General features: G+C 42.4%; 1 protein-coding gene across 1 annotated transcript in view; it reads left to right on the forward strand.

Moving 5' to 3' along the window:
* Positions 1–352: 352 nt before the first annotated feature.
* The window catches only part of doc2g (double C2-like domains, gamma), a gene marked incomplete at both ends in the record, with an annotated part of 32,557 nt that continues 16,385 nt past the window's right edge, over positions 353–16,524 (forward strand). The window contains 4 exons of the mRNA XM_080028758.1: positions 353–743; positions 1,569–1,648; positions 3,676–3,750; positions 10,117–10,226. Of these exons, the coding sequence (XP_079884884.1) occupies positions 353–743; positions 1,569–1,648; positions 3,676–3,750; positions 10,117–10,226 (656 nt within the window). The remainder of the gene's footprint in view (positions 744–1,568; positions 1,649–3,675; positions 3,751–10,116; positions 10,227–16,524) is intronic.

Genomic DNA, 16,524 nt, shown 5'->3' on the forward strand with positions numbered 1-16,524 from the left:
AACGCGAATAAATACATACATACATACATACATACATACATACATACATACATACATACATACATACATACATACATACATACATACATACATACATACATACATACATACATACATACATACATACATACATACATACATACATACATAGGCCTACATGAATACATGAAATAATAGGAAGAGAGAGAGAAAAAAACTGTTATTCTTGTTGTCCTTCCTCAATCATTACTCCCTGTCCCTGTCCCTCTCTGTCTCTCTCCCTCTCTGTGTCTCTCTCTCTCTCTCTGTCTCCCCCCGTGTCACCCGTTCCCTATTTGACCCTACAACACAACAGTTCCATTCGGCAGTCCACATGAGCGTCTCCAAAGCCCCGCCGCCCTCTTCCACCGCCCACCTGGCCATCCCCGCTTCCTCCACCTCCACTCCTGCCTCGTCCGCCACGTCCCCGTCGGTGCCGCGCCGCTCGGCCGCTCTGCCCCCTCCCTCGCCGGTCAAGATCTCTATGCAGGAGCACTTTGCCATCAATGTGTGCCCGGGCCCAATCCTCCCCATTCCACAGATCTCCGACTTCTTCCCACGTTTCCACGACTACCCGTGCACGCCCCCGCCCCCCAGGGAGAAAAAGATCCTAAAAGAGGAGACTTTCAACGGGGACACCGAAGGTTTAGGGTACAGGGACGTGGAGAGGAGGGAAAGCAACGACGGCGACCGGGAGGAGACAGTGGACTCTGATGATGATGAGAGTGAGTTCTAAAGGAAGGGAGACATAGTTTTATGGTGGAAAAGTTGTGTATAGTGGTGTGCGTTTGCTGTGTGTGTGTGTGTGTGTGTGTGTGTGTGTGGGGGGGGGGGGGGGGGGGGGGGGGGCATCTTTGGGAGGACCAGTTTTTTTCAAGAATCAGTGTGAGGACAATTATGGAAAGTGAGGACATTTTGTCATGAATAAGGGTTTATTTTGGGGTTGGGGTGAGGCATTTAGCTTTGACGGTTAGGGTTAGGGTAAGTGGCTAGGGAATGCATTATGTCAATGAGTGCCCTCACAAGTATAGCTTTACAAACGTGTGTGTGTGTGTGTGTGTGTGTGTGTGTGTGTGTGTGTGTGTGTGTGTGTGTGTGTAGGTTTATTCATGTGAGTGTTATTGGGTAATACAGCAAGAAAGATAACATTTTAAAACTTTAGATAGGAGACTCTTTTTTATTTTTTCCATTTGCTCAAAATGAGTTTCTGCATTCTCCTCAAAAGCACAACATATGCTTGCAGAGTAAATGGGGAGTCAAGTATTTTTCCAAAAGTGTTTGTCACTCCCACTTTACGTGACAGCGTGCTTCGCCTCCAATGATTTATTAGATAGTGCTGCTTGCAGCAGCGGGCCTGCTATTTGTCTGCCTATTCCCTGACAGTAATCAAACAAGACAGATCAATTCATATTAGTCACGGTCATGTTTTTAAGAGGCCATCTGCTTTAAATATGACTCATAACTTTTTCAGTGTGTGTGAGACTGAGCGTGTCTGTCCTTTTTAATGGCAGTTATTGCCATTAAAAAAACCTAATTGTGTTGTTTTACAGCCTACCTGGGAACGTTGGATTTCAATCTGCTCTTTGACGCGGATAACAACTGTCTGCATTGTACTATCCACAAGGCGAAGGTAAACACAAATCTTCTTCATACAAACAGAACTGTCTGTCTTATGCTGGACTTACACTAAAGGACTTTTAAAAGACTTTGAAAAGACTGAAAACTGACACCCTCTCACATCTAAAGACAATATTACACCTGAAGACAATTAGTCATTAGTTCTCAGTCACAGACTGAGCTTTTGAAAAGACAGGGGGTCTCATATTGCAAGACTACAACTAGATTCCTTTTGAAATTAAAATGATTTCCAATCCTGCCACCGGAGATTAAAAGTGATTTCAGTCGAATAAAAAGTTTTTTTTAGCAGGTAAAATGGACTGGGTATATAAACAACTATATGCCCTTATCACGTAGGCTTTGTGTCATGCATTATCACATTAAAAACTGCAAACGCGATTGTGATGATAGTTAATTAAGAAAAAGTTAATTCAATATTCTGAGCGGGGGACATCCTGTAGTTATTTGACCAAATATATTTGGTGATCTCCTCCCCAAATACTTCTCACTCCTAACCCTGTATTTGACGGTAAAGTGTTAAGGTTGCGCGTGACAGCCTGGTTCTCCAGCCGAGGCTGCTACGTAAAAGTGTCGCGACTAATGCCACTCCTCCTGCGTCGTGTTTGGTGCTGGAGAGAGTGTGACAGCGTTCACGTCATTTCGCTTGAGCCAACCCCTTAAGACTAACGATAATATCAAACCTGTTTGATAATGTCGGAACGTCAAGGCGGGAAGAAGACTGACTGAAATCGGGTCAGATGACCACCTTAAGGCCAGGACACACCGGCCCGATAATCGCCGTCGTAGAGGCTGGAGGGGGCGGGGACACGAATCTGTTTGGTGTGAGCCGTGAAAACGGTCGTCGTAGATGTCGTCGGGCTTCTTTTGCAATCGGCGGCGGGCAGTCTTTCAGTTGGAGCAATTTGATTTGTGGAGGGCTAGCGAATCAGTGAAGCCCGGAAGTGAGGCGGGTAGCACAAACAGCTAACAACAGTTAGCCATTGTTTTAATGTGTTTGTTTGTTTCGTTCAGCGAGTACTCACATGCATCAACCCTTGTTGACTGCCCGACACCATGCTCGACACTCTGCTAAAAATGGTGATCTTTATGGTCCATAAATATAAATACGTATTTCTATCTATGTTTATGGTCTAGAGAGCTTTCCCATCATTTCCGGCTTCCGTATTTTTTCGGGCCACTATACAGATTAGTGCCGACTGCTGTTATGGAGACATTACATCCCGTGCAAGCGCAGAGCGTACGGAAAGTCATCAGACGGCTTGGTGTGTTCTTTGCACTTTTTCGGCCGCGACGGGAAGACTGGAGCTGCCTGAATCGGCAGACTCCATTTTCGGGTAGTCGGACTGGTGTGTCCTGGCCTTTAGACCAAACGACTGAGATTACGGGCGCGCGCCACAACTCCAGCAAGACTCCTGTGATTTCAGTCCGACATTGATTGTCTGCGACTGGCAAGTCGCGTGAAAAGTCGTGTAGTGTAAGCACAGCATAAGTGTGCTTGCATAATCCTCCTTGAATTGCCCCAATGAATGCAAATATTATCCTGTAATGCGTTTACATTTGCACAAGATTTCATACTGCTTCCTCTCAACCTTTTTAAAAGTAACTTGAATGTCACACACCTACAGCTTCTTGTCAATTCAGAGAAAAATCATCTCATGGCAAAACGTGACGCAACTTTGATAATGCCCCGTTGCTGTGACGGACACATTTGGCATGGTCATAGTACAAGGCCACAAGGCTTGTATTACTTTTTTGGAGTACTGCCACATAATGTTAATGATGTAAATCTCGCTGACCAGTTCCCTTGAGGACAGGACGTCTAGGAGTCTAGGAGTGTTGGCATGCCAAGAAACACCCAGTGGTCTTATTGAGATGTAACAGCCAAGGAGGCCTGTCATATTCACTGTCTTTTTATGACCCTGTCATTTTTGTGAAAGGTTTGAGGGCATAATGCTACAGTATGTGTGCATTTTATGTGTGTGCTTGCTTGTGTTTATCTGTGTCTGCCTGTGTCCACAGGGACTGAAAGCCATGGACTCCAATGGGCTGGCTGATCCATACGTCAAGCTTCATCTTCTCCCCGGGGCTAGCAAGGTCACTGTTCCAACCTTACCTTATTGGCAATTAATGTAACATGATACCACACTGGGCTGTAGTAGACAATGACACTCCCTCCGGAAAGTCACATATCATACAGAAATTGCTGGGATTTTTTTTATATGTATTTACTGTGGAAGCCTAGGGAGCAGACCAGTACTAGGAAACATTTCATACATTATTTAACTAAAGAAAACAAGAAAAACAAAAAAACATTAATTGACCTTTCACTGTCTCTGTCGTTGTCAATTCTTGTTTATCAGACACCATGAAAAGGTCAGAAAAAAAGTCTTGCAAAACAAGAACAACAAAAAAAACAAAAAAACATGGCAGAGAACTTATTAAGTGTGTCTTTTTCCGTATAGTAGAGCAGGGCAGATTTTGTGTGGTCACGGCTTAACGTGGTCCATCCACTGCTCTGCTTTATCGAGCGCAAACATGTTCTGGTCTGCTGCACAACTCTTGTCTTGTGTTCAGCTCAGGCGGCAGGGAAGAAGGTTCACCACAACAGCTACCCCCCCAGATGATTTCGGCCATTTTGGCTCAAGGTTGACACAAAATGAGGCTATATGATAAGCGCCCCGGGAGAACAACCAGCCAAAATAGGTAGAATGAGGCAACTGTCTGAGGTCTAAGGTGCTAACAATAACAATGTCTGGGGGGGATTTTACGTCCTCCAGGCTTCCCCTTGTCTGTCTTCTTTCCTCTTGTTATCGCTCCCCTTACCCCACTTTCCAGCCCCCTATCTCAGTCTATATCTCACTATCTGCATGGGACCCTGTTTGACCTTGAAATACCAACAGAGAGAGAGAGCGAGAGAGAGAGAGAAGGGAGGAAAGGGAGGGAAGAGAGAGAGAGGGGAAGAGACAAATGAGGGGAGGACAGCAGCAGGTGGTTGTCATGGAAACAAGGAGGATTGTTACACTGCTCACGTCAACCGGCGAGTGTTGATGGGGGGAGAGGGGTGGTAGTGAGGTGCTGGTGGTGGTGTCGGTGGTGGGAGGGAGGGGGGGCTAGAAAGCGTCAATGAGTAGGTAAGTGCCCATGAGTCGCCTTTTGTTAAATATCCGCCACGTCACTTGAAAAGTGGGAGGATGACGGACAAACACTCACACACATAGTCTGGTCCAAATTCATTCAGACTCAGCATGCAAGCACCACAATGAATCATCTAGAACATTAAAGGGTTTCAGTTGCGGCAAATAATTGTTATTGTCAAAATACTGACAGTGGAGGCATGGCGTCTCCCGCCCGTCACCACTCATTTTTCTCATTCCTCACACTCTTCAGCTAATGCTATTGAACAAGTACAAAGTGAAGCATGACGTCTTGGGATGCCCAACGCACTATGTATTACACATGCAGCGCATCACCTTGCTTGTGTGCACAGCGCATGTTAAGGCTTTTTAGTCGCAGTCACACAAAGATGCTCCTGTAATCCATCACTCCTTTCCTATACAGTAGCTCCCTCTCTCTCATTCTCTCTCTCACACACACACACACACACACACACACACACACACACACACACACACACATGCATTGACACACCGGTGTGGCCAGCGCCTCTGTGATGTTCATTGGTATTTTTCATCTTTCTATTCCTAATTGTAGAGCACGGAAAATTCACTCCCAGCCAGACTCTTTATCTTGGCCTTGGGAAGCGGGGATCGAGATAGAAATGGGTATGAAAAAAGTTAAACTGATAAATTATTAAAGAAAAGATTAATGTAGAAAAATTAAGAAAAGGGAGAAAGAATGTGACGGACAGCTGAAGGGCTGGAAATAAAACATTTAGATACAGATGCATAACTGGGTAGAGGGAATGGAGAGGGAGTGTCAGAGTGTAGGAGGAGGGAACTGGTGAGTTAACTATTTGTAGTATATGATCAAAAGTATGTGCTCAGAAAACCAAACCAGTCAATAGGGGCTGACATTTAGTTGTGAAATAGTTGTTCTATGGAGTTGTGCTGGCACCACGTACAGCTATGAAACACTGCTGTGTGTCGTGACTCGAGCTCCTTCAGCACATTAATGAATCAAACAAACAGCACGAGTCGAAAAACACTTGTTCCCTCCATGGAGCAAGCTCATGGGCTTATTAAACCCCATATTAGGGCCATTCGAGGTTTAAAAAAAAATGGAGCCAGGGGATGGGGGTCATATTCAGAGTAACAAATCTGAGATCAAAGTCATACATTTACGAAAAAAGGAAAGTAAGGCTGATAAAAAAAAGAAAATGTGTCAGAAACGTTTGACTAAGACGTAAATATTTATTCGACTTTAATCTTGGACATTTGATCTTGAAATAAAAGCCCACCCCCAGGGTCTGTTATTTATTATCTATAATTGAAAGTCCCTCCTTTAAGATATAGTAACTTGGTAAAATTATCTTATCAAAATTATTCAGAGAGAATGGATATGCCAAACTGTCATATTATACAATATTATATTTCACGGATGTATTACATTTCCCTGATGCTGGGACATTTGCTTGCTGCCACAATGACCCGTTCATGGATCAGAGGCAGAAAATGGCTGGATGCATGGATGCATTACAAATTGTGATGTAATACTGCACAGAACCGCTTTTTATCCTTGGAAAATTTAGAAATAAGGCTATACCCCATATTTTTCTTATTGTCAGAAAATCCCATTGAAAGAAGTGAAAGAAATGTTGATCCTTGTCTCAATACTTTCACACTTCTCCATGCCAATCTGTGGCACTCAGCCCCGAGCCGAATTGTTCCAGTTGAAATGTAATCTTTCAAAATGGGTCAGTCCTTAAGAAAAATAGAAGCTGTGCACTGTGGTTCGGGAGAGTGAGCGAGACAGTTGCTGACGGGCTCATCTCTAAATATGTTCACCAACGAAGACGAGAAGGGTTTTATCCACACCAGTCAGTGAAGAAATACAGATTGGGGTCTGTTCAGTCCAAGCCGAGGAGGAAGGAAGGCGGCCGACTAGTCACAACTGTCATTGTAGAACGTAAGTGGAATTCTAATAGGCTGTGTCATGTTTTATTAAAGATAAGATTGCTGCTCTGGAGCTGCCCTTAGAACCCACTGGACATAACCCTTACCATCCTCATCGACAGTCATCTCGGGGAGTGGAGGAAGGAGCCAGTTCTAGCCCCCAGGACTCACCATTCACGCCGCCTCCAGACCAGTCTCTTCCTCCCCTTTAAAAGGCAGGGTTCTCCAGTAATACCATGCTTTTTTTCATGCTCAGGTTAATTCGTCTGACCAGTGTGAGGTCATTGCCACCCACATTGATGAGTGTTAGTTCTGACTTGTCTCATGATTGCTCTGAATCTGAGTTTTTGAAAACTCACTGGAGTTTCTTCTGAATCTGAAAAAGATCTTTAATAAAGCTGCAGCCAAATCTCTGGCTCCCCATTGTCCCTGACTGCACCATCAGCCTCCTCCTGGGCATGCTGCCACTCAAGGGTCAGCTTTATTCACTCTCCTGTTCCTGAAACTCAAGCGATGGAAAAATACATAATTGACTCCCTGGCAGCAGGTATCATCCGGCCCTCCTCATCAGCAGCCTTCTTCTCTGTGGACAAAAAGGACAAATCCCTTCATCCCTGCATTGATTGCCAGCATGTCAACAAATATCACCATCAAAAATCCAGGCCTCCCTCCCACGCATTTCCTCAGCTTTCAAACTGCTACAGACCACTGTTCTAAACTCTAATTGAGTTACTATGGGACATGCTGTTACGTAAAGTTTGTTTTTGTGCTCACAGAATGGCAAACAGCTTCTGTGCCTTCATTTCAGTGCTCTCATGGCTTTCAATCTCCAATTTTTTCTTTAATATGAGATGGATGCAGACATCCCCTAAGTCCATGCCCACTTTGAAAAATGACAACTGGTGCTTCACTTTGGCCCTTTGCTAATTCTTGGAACAAATTCAGGGCATCTGATCTGCTGTACATCTTTGATTGTCCCAGTCCTTGTGGATCCACCCCACATTTCATGTCTCCAGGTCTGGAAGAGGTGTCCAGCAGCTGATTGATCGCAGAGTTCTTATGGATTCTGGTCCGAGGCATTTTGGACCTGGCCCTGATCCCCTACTGGATACGTTTGCTCCTTCCTGCCTGTTTTGTTTGGACTTGTTCCTGCCTGTTACCTTGAGTAAACTTGAACTTTCTATTTTACCAACCTCATCTTAGAGTCAAGGTTCTTCGGTTCAAACCTGTTTTTACCAAGCCGCCACAGAAAGTCCAATATTACATCAATGCATGTGATGCAACAATGGAGATCTATATCAGGCTTTGGCTATGGGCGTAGCACCAAATTCTGGGCCCCTATACAAGAAGTCCTGATGGGCCTCCTGAGAGGTGATCATACAATACAAATGTGTAAAAGTCATGTTTGTCTAGAGTCCAAAACTCATTAGTGACTGGTCCCTCTCTGTGCAAGATAACCCCACAATATTTCCATTGATGAATGACCAAATCGTTACTTTTACATAAACCCAACCCCTGGTCTAATTACTTCTAATAACCATACACACATACAGTGTTTCTCACAGGAATTTGGGAGACTGTGGTGGGAACCCTGGACCTTCTAGGGTCCTTTTAAAGTAAAATACATCAATCTGGTGCACTTTGAGAAGAAAACTAGAACTAAATCAACTGTATCCTATGTGAGCTATTTGGTACTATTTTCTTGAATAATTCCGGAGCCAGTCAATTATTTTTTTTTTTTTTAAACAACATTGTTCGGGGCCTTTAAAGATCAGGGGCCTATATTGAGCCGGTATTTTAAAAAATGTTGATGGGCCCCCTTCTACCTTGGATTTCAGCCTGGTGCATTTTAAACACTGTGGATTGCAATTTCAACTGAAACACTATGAAGCTGTCTTGTTTTAGACTTGTTAGTGAACAATATATACAGTATATATGGAAAGCTCATAAATACTTTATTTTGGAAATGGACCAAGGTAGATGGATAGGTTGGTGGAGGGAGAAGAGTGGTAGTGAGAGTGTGGATGTGTGGAGGAAGACCTAAAATATATAGAGCAGTAATTTCTGATGAAATAGAGTGAGGGCTACCCTGATAGACCCTGTTGTAAATCATGGTCTCTCATTGAGAGAGGAAGGGTTGAGGGTGCAACCCAATCTGCAAAGATCTAAAGTTGCATCAGTAATACAACTTTTCCAGCAAACGAACAGGTGAGAGTTGCATCCTTGCAGTAAATGACAACATTACAAGAATTGATTTCTGTATTACAATTATAGAATATTTTCACAGATACATACTAAATTTGGGAATGTTATCAATACAATAAAAATATGTATATCTATTGAAGCAAACTTCTGATTTTCATTTATTTTTGTTTACCTAAAAAAACTGGTATATTATAAAATCAACAATTTTGTGTGAAAGAATTTCACTCTTTCCTCAAAGAAAATATTACGTAATTTGTGTGAAGTAACTCAAATTATTCAAACTGTAAAGGTTACAGTAAAAGTTTGTAATTTGTGTATTGTGGTTTGATGCTAGTGTTTTCAGTCTGAGTGTGTTCTGAGTGACAGTGTGTGCTATCTCAATGAGGACTGTTCATAGTGTTTGCTGCACTGAGCCTATTTTGCAGGTGAAGTGAACTGTTCAACTCCAGTGACTGTAGGTAGTGCAGACTGCAGTTAGAGTTTTTGCACATTGAGCTACAGTTTTGCCCACTGTGGTTTAGCGATCGAAAAAAACTTTAATGATGAATGTTATTAGAGCCAGAGGTTTGACCACGCAAGAATAGTGTGCAGGAATTGATGTATAGGGATTCATTGAAAATGCATTTTATTAGGATGCGAGTCTAATTGCATAAAGGGTTCTTAAACATTACAACATTTACATAAAAAGGAAATCCAAAATAGAAACTTAAACAAGATGATCAGCTGCTGATGCAACAGTGGGAAATGAGGCAGCAAGTGGCTCCTGGGCATTTCCTAACCTGGGGAGGAAAGATTTCATTTGTTATGCTGTATGTGTTGTGCAATGCAATTGGCTGCTGTGTTGTGTTTTTGTTTGAAACACAGTGCTTATATTGGAGGACTGTCTGGTGCTAATGCGCTGTCTAATGATGGAGAAAGACAGACGGACAGGTGAGGCGAGGGAACCCTGGCGTCCTCTCGCTCTCCTCTACAAAGTAGGCAGCAGATGTCTACTGTTTCCTGAGGGACAGAGATAAATTATTTTCCCCTCCCTTCTTCCTTGATCTTGTTTAGCTCCCGTTTCACACTATTTTATTCTCTTTCTGATCTGAGTTTGCTCCCTTACCTTTGAAAAGATTCCTCATCTCTCTTTTTTTCTTTTGATCCTTCCCTCTCCAATCAATGTATGTATTTCTCTTTCTAGGCAAACAAGCTACGCACAAAAACCCTGAAGAACACGCTGAACCCAGTGTGGAACGAAACGCTGATGTATCATGGCATCACATCAGCCGACATGACCACCAAAACTCTCAGGTAGGTGCCCAGTCCTGAATTTCACTCAGTCCAGCAATTAGCACTATTCCCCAGACAGCCAAATTACCAGATTATCATGTGGCGGATGACGACCCAACCTCCCAATCCTCCTGTGAAATGCCAGCAGCCGTCTATGCCTCCCAGTGGGTTTTCCAGGTAATTCATTATAGCAACCAGGCGACGCCAGCCAACTGTTCCACTTGCAGTTGCTGCGGTAACTGCTCAGGTGCTATTCTCCACCCCTTCACTGTACACAGTGCTCTCCATGTGGATTGATTGAGGTCAAGTGTAGCCATCTTGGCCCAAAATCTCTGATGCACTTGTGCCATCAAGCATGCAAATGTTGATTCCGAGAAAGAGTTTTGCATGTGTTTTTTGTTTGTGAGCGCATACGCTGCCTACAATCAGTGTCAGTTTGTCCAGCGGATTCATAATAGAGTTGGAGTTGGAAGGCATTGTTTATCCCGAGGAAATAATAGCATAGATGCATTCACATTAACCTGTATGCATGCACACACACACACACACACACACACACACACACACACACACACACACACACACAATCACACACACACACACACTCAGAAGTGCATGTACGTATGCACACAAACATTAATCTCATCTGTGCCACACACATAAATGCAGGCAGTCAGGTGTGTCTCTCCTCTTGTGTGTATGTCAAGAGCAATCACTGGCAAGAAAGAACATGCATGGCCCTTCCTCTAAATGTAGAGAAAACAGACACACACACACACACACACACACACACACACACACACACACACAAAACACACACATGCAAACAACACACGTCCTTGAGCTTTCACAAACACACATATTGGGAAATAACATTTGCTCTCCCTCCTCAAACACGCAAATACACACACATACACACACACACACATACACGTACACGCGCAAACAGCAGCTTGAGGAGATACCCTTCCGTCTAGAGGAAACCCACCTGACCTCTGTTCAAGGACATAGCCCACAGACACAAACCAGTGTGGGGGCTCTGGGATGCCAAAACGAACAGGAGGAGCGTGACCAGTGGCGAGCGAGAGATGAAGAGAGAGAGAAAGACAGAGGACACTGCGTAGAGAAAACAAAGGGCTCCTGAAAAAAAGAGTAAATGATGTCAAGTGACAGATAAGGCAAAGGAAACGGAGGTCAAGATTGAAGAAGATGACTGAATGCAGGGATGGAGAGAATCCAAGGGTCAATTGAAAGAGAGAGAGAGATAGATTGGCTCACAGAGGGTGTAGTGACATGGATAAAGTGATGAATGGGAAAATTCACTTGGCTGTGAATAAAGGGCGTGCAATGGGGAGGAGTTTACTCAAAGGGTAGTCAAAAAAACAAAGAACGAGGACATTGAGAAAATACCTTTAGACAGCGAATGTGACGCTGCCTGGCAGTGAGGAAAAGCAAGGGAAATCGACAGGGAGGGCATTACAGAGAGTAAATGTGCTCAAACTCTCACTGGATTTGTGCAGGCGCCAGCCAATAGAAAGACTTTGTACACCATAGAAAGTCAGAGAATAGAGAAACAGAGAGGGTTCCCCTGTGAGATGTTTACTAACTTGCTGAATCACGCTCCATGCATCCCAGCAGGGGGCAGAGGAAGGAATGCTGTACACTTTGATCCCAGTGCTTTATTAGCAGGAGGACCACTGCCAGACTAAAACTCTCTGTAGATCTGCCCTAAGGCATGGACAGTGGAAGTCTAAAGTTAAACGAGGCATTCAAAGCAAACACTATAGTTTATATAAATGTGTTTTGATGTGTGAACATTGATTATTTCTAATTAATTCAGAATTTTCATCCTGGTATTGTAAGCACCTATTATGTTGCAATCTTTTAGATTTCATTCCTTGAACAGCTAAGTCACATAAACAACAGAAGATGCAACTGGTTTATCAGTGCAGCCAATCAAACTATTGTTGTTTTAGTAAAGAAATCTGTCAGAAATAACTATGCCATGATTTTTGGAGTTGTATGTTTGTTGCCTGTTGCCTGCAGCTCTTTCTCTTAAAGCTCACTGTGGTTGCTCCTTCTCCTTCCATTACTTCCTTGCATAAATTAAAAATGATTAACTGATGGAAAAATTACATAACACAACAGAAACGTTAGGTTTGCATTAACAGTGACTTACAGTAATAAAGCGTTGAGATTGTGTTGAGAGAGTTAACAGTTAACAGGGAGGCTTGGATCAATTAGGTAAGATTGTGTTAGTGTATATGCATTCAACATGTCCTTAGGTGCTTAGATGGTGCTGGAATGTTGTACTCCGTCACTCCCGATAGAAAAAATACTATATGGGACAGTAATTACTGAATGTTCCTATATTGACTAACTATATATATACTACCATATATAGCATGCAAAATTGGCTTTGATGTCATGAAGGTCTTTAGTCTTTTATCTTTTATCTTTAAGCAGTTTCTCACTCCGGCCCACCATTAGAGAAAAAAATGTTTTTGGTGTTAAATCCATTCTTCTGCAGCACTCAGAACTGGAAGATAAATGCTTCAAAAATACATTTAATGTAAAGAAAGATTGACTATTTCATTTATGTGGCCATTCATTCACACGTTTTCAGTTCAAATTATTATATCCATTAGGCTGAAGCAAAAAGCACTTCTATAATTATAGAAAGGAAGGGCTCGCTCAATACAATCTTCTATAAAATGGCTTAGAGAAAAAAAACTCGGTATAAACAGTTACGGTATAACAGCATTAATTTTTTTTATATAAATATTCTGTATTCAACTGCCTTATTTCTCCGTCTGGAAACTTTATCTCTAAAGAGCACTAGAGGTCCAATCTGTCATTAAGAATCAACCAGTCATACAGTCTTATCTGACCTTCTTTGTATATATTGTATTATATTAGTTGCAAGGCTGTCTTAGGTGTTCAGGTCTTGAGTGAAATGTTTACCAAACTGGAACACATATCTCTATCTTGACAAGTTATTTCATGTGTTAATTCTTAAATTCACAATTGCCTAAATCTAAAGGAACTCTTTACTGATCTCCAGTAAGAGTCAACCCCTTTCAAAACTGAGTTAGTAAGCCGTCACTATTTTCTTCATGAAGCATGAGAAACAGCATTGGTAACACGTGCATTTATCAGTCTCCTTTGAAGTCTGAATATAAGGCAGATTGAGATGCTTTGAAGATAGCTAATTTGCAGTGAGGCCGTTTTGTGATTAATTCCAAGTTTCCTATGACTTCCTGCAGTCTGCCGCTGCCTTTGGGTTAATTTCCAAATGATTTAGAAAGCAGTGACAGTGATAATGTGGTGCCTCAATTCTCCCCCTCATCTAAATTACACACAGACTATTTTCCGCTGCATTTTAATGCGCAAAAATCTTGAAGACCCCTGTGGCTTTTATCACTAAAAGGATTATCAGGCTGCGAGGTTGATAGAGGAGATAGGGAGGGTGTGTGTGTGTGTGTGTGTGTGTGTGTGTGTGTGTGTGTGTGCATGCGTGGGTGTATGCATGCGTGGGTGTGTGTGAGAGAGAGAGAAAGGACTACTTGATGTCAGTGTCGAGTCTAGTCTCTCTCAATTTCTTCCCTCTAACTCCCTGTTCCTCTGTCAGGCTGTCATAACAGTCCTGCACTGTTCTGGGCTGTGGGGAGATAGTGACAAATATATTATACTGGCTTCCCCAGGTGAGATGTAGTCAGGCACTGATATGGTCAGGGAGGGAAAAAAAATATTTTATCAGGTGTTAGATGTCAGGGGGTGAATGGTGTTTTGGTTGGGTCTGCTTGATCGATTTTTTTTTCTACAGATGACAATGTCGGTCTGTCGGTTTGTTGGTCGGTTCACTATATTCCCAGACTGAAATCTCTCAACAACTATTGGTTGGATTGCCAATACATTTGTGTACATACATTAATGGTATCCAGTGGATGAGTCCGACAGACTTTGGTGATCCTCTCCATGTGCCACCATAGGTTAAAATGTGTAGGTAGGCCAATGATTGAAATGTTTCAACAACTACTGGGTATATTGCCATTGTGGAGCAAAAACTTATTACATTCCCACAAGCCTGAGCTGTATTGTTTGGTGATAGTTCATTTTTAATTTCTATTAGCCATGCAATTTATATTGATAATAATATCCCAATTTTAGCATATAACAAACTGTATCATTCCAAATAATGAATGTACACGAAGGCCCAAATGTAGAGCACAAAAAGTTAACCCTTTGATTACACAAATCCTTATAACCTTTAGTTACAAACAACATGGCATAATAAATTAATGCCAAGCTAAGTTGAGATTTTTTAAAGGTGCTACGAGGAACTTTTAAATATTTCTGAAACAATCACATTTTTCCTCTGATGATCACAAATTATATATAACAGCAAACGAGACCATCACCGCTAAGTTTGCTATTTTTATATTGTTTTTCTTAATGCCTTTGTCATGGGTATGCTCACCCAGGAACTACAGCTGGCGTAGTAAAAACACTACCGCTTTTGTCAAAAGGGGATGCAAGAATGAAGACAAACTGAACGTTCCTTGGAGCACCTTTAAGTATGTGTACAAAGTTTAAAATACCTATGATACCCATTTTACTTTGGTAATGGCAGTGATATTTAGAAAAACAAAAACAGCCAGAGGTCATCCTTGTTGTCATCATAGTCCATGTTTTGTTAACAGCCCCCCTCCATAATTGAGACCGATAAAGAGATACTTTCACTTCCACAGAAGCCAAGCAGGAATGATAAAAACGCCCCTGGTAATATTGTGACAGAACTCTTTGAGCGATTCCACACTAAATTTGGCTGTGCAGGTTGAACAGATTCCATGAGCATCTGTTCGTTTTTTAGAGGAAATTTAAAGCCGGATTATTGTGGGAGAGGGTGCGAGGAAACGGATGCAGGAATCACACAGGAGAAGCCAAAAGTCTGGGCGGAACTGGTGTCACATTTCACAGCAACCCCTCATCTCCTCAAAGACAGACAGCACCCATATATGACAGAGCAAAGGCATATTCATCATCTCACAGCCGTGGTCTTGAGTCAGAGTTATTCTGAAGCTTCTGCTAGAGGTACTCATCAGTTATGACTATAGGACTGGAACCAGCATGTCAAATGTCCAAATGTCACAGGGACAGGAAGATGGGAAAGGTGTGTATGTGTGTATGTGTGTTTGTGTGTGCGTGTATGGCACGGTAGAAGACTCACGGAATAGTGCGTGCGTGTGTGCGTGAGTGCGTGCGTGGGTGTGTGCGTGTGTGCGTGTGTGCGTGCATGCGCATGTGTGTGTGTGTGTGTGTGTGTGTGTGTGCGTGTGTGCGTGTGTGTGTGTGTGTGTGTGTGTGTGCGTGTGTGTGTGAGTAAAGAGAGTTAGAATGAGAGAGAGAGAGGTTGAGAATAGAGCGTGAAGAGGGAGGGAGAAATCAAAAGCAGCGACAATCCACCTGGGAATATTTGAGCACAGAGTGAATATTGTAGCAGGTGATGGGGTATGAAGACTGTTCTGCAGCAGCTGATGGAATATTCACCCTCCATCAAACATGAGCATCCCTAGTGTACAAAATCATTATACAGAACAGTAGCAATATGGCGATGTGAGATACAGATTCAGTTGTCTACTTTAAAATGGTGCAATTTAAGAAAATAGAGATTCTGTAAGGACTGATCTACAGCATATGCTGCAGGTGGAAGCAATACAGTCGTCTTTACTGAGCTGATATCCTGCTAAACAACAATGTTTGTAAAGAATTTTACTTTTTGATTTGATTTTGCCAAGAAATATCAGAATCAGAATCAGAATCATCTTTATTGGCCAGGTTTGCGTAAACAAACAAGGAATTTGACATGGTAATATACCAATAGATCCAGAACATGTTGTCTTATACAAAAATGTTACTTTAAAGGTGCAGCGATTCTGAAAGCGTGTTTACAAAATCAGTGAATATATATACTCAAGGTCCACGATAGCTACCTGTCTGTACTGTGTGCACTGAAAATAAGAACAGTTTAAATCCACATCCTAGGCTCTGTAAACAGGTATGTTGCTAGCTAGTGGGACCCCTTTGTTGACGTTACCTTTGTTTACATACACGTTTACAGAGCCTATGCTGTGAATTAACGCCGGACTTCATTTCAGTTTATTCAGAGTGTGGACAGGAAGCGGATCGTGAGAGGAGATTTCCTGATTTCGACAACAAGCATTCTCCAGAATCGCTGACTCGACCTGTAATGCTATATTTCTTACCAAAGTAGGCTATTTGTAAAAAAACTACTTCATACTAGTTTTTGAGACTGATT

Source organism: Ammodytes marinus, assembly GCF_949987685.1.
Source record: "Ammodytes marinus genome assembly, chromosome: 6".
Taxonomy (NCBI): domain Eukaryota; kingdom Metazoa; phylum Chordata; class Actinopteri; order Uranoscopiformes; family Ammodytidae; genus Ammodytes; species Ammodytes marinus.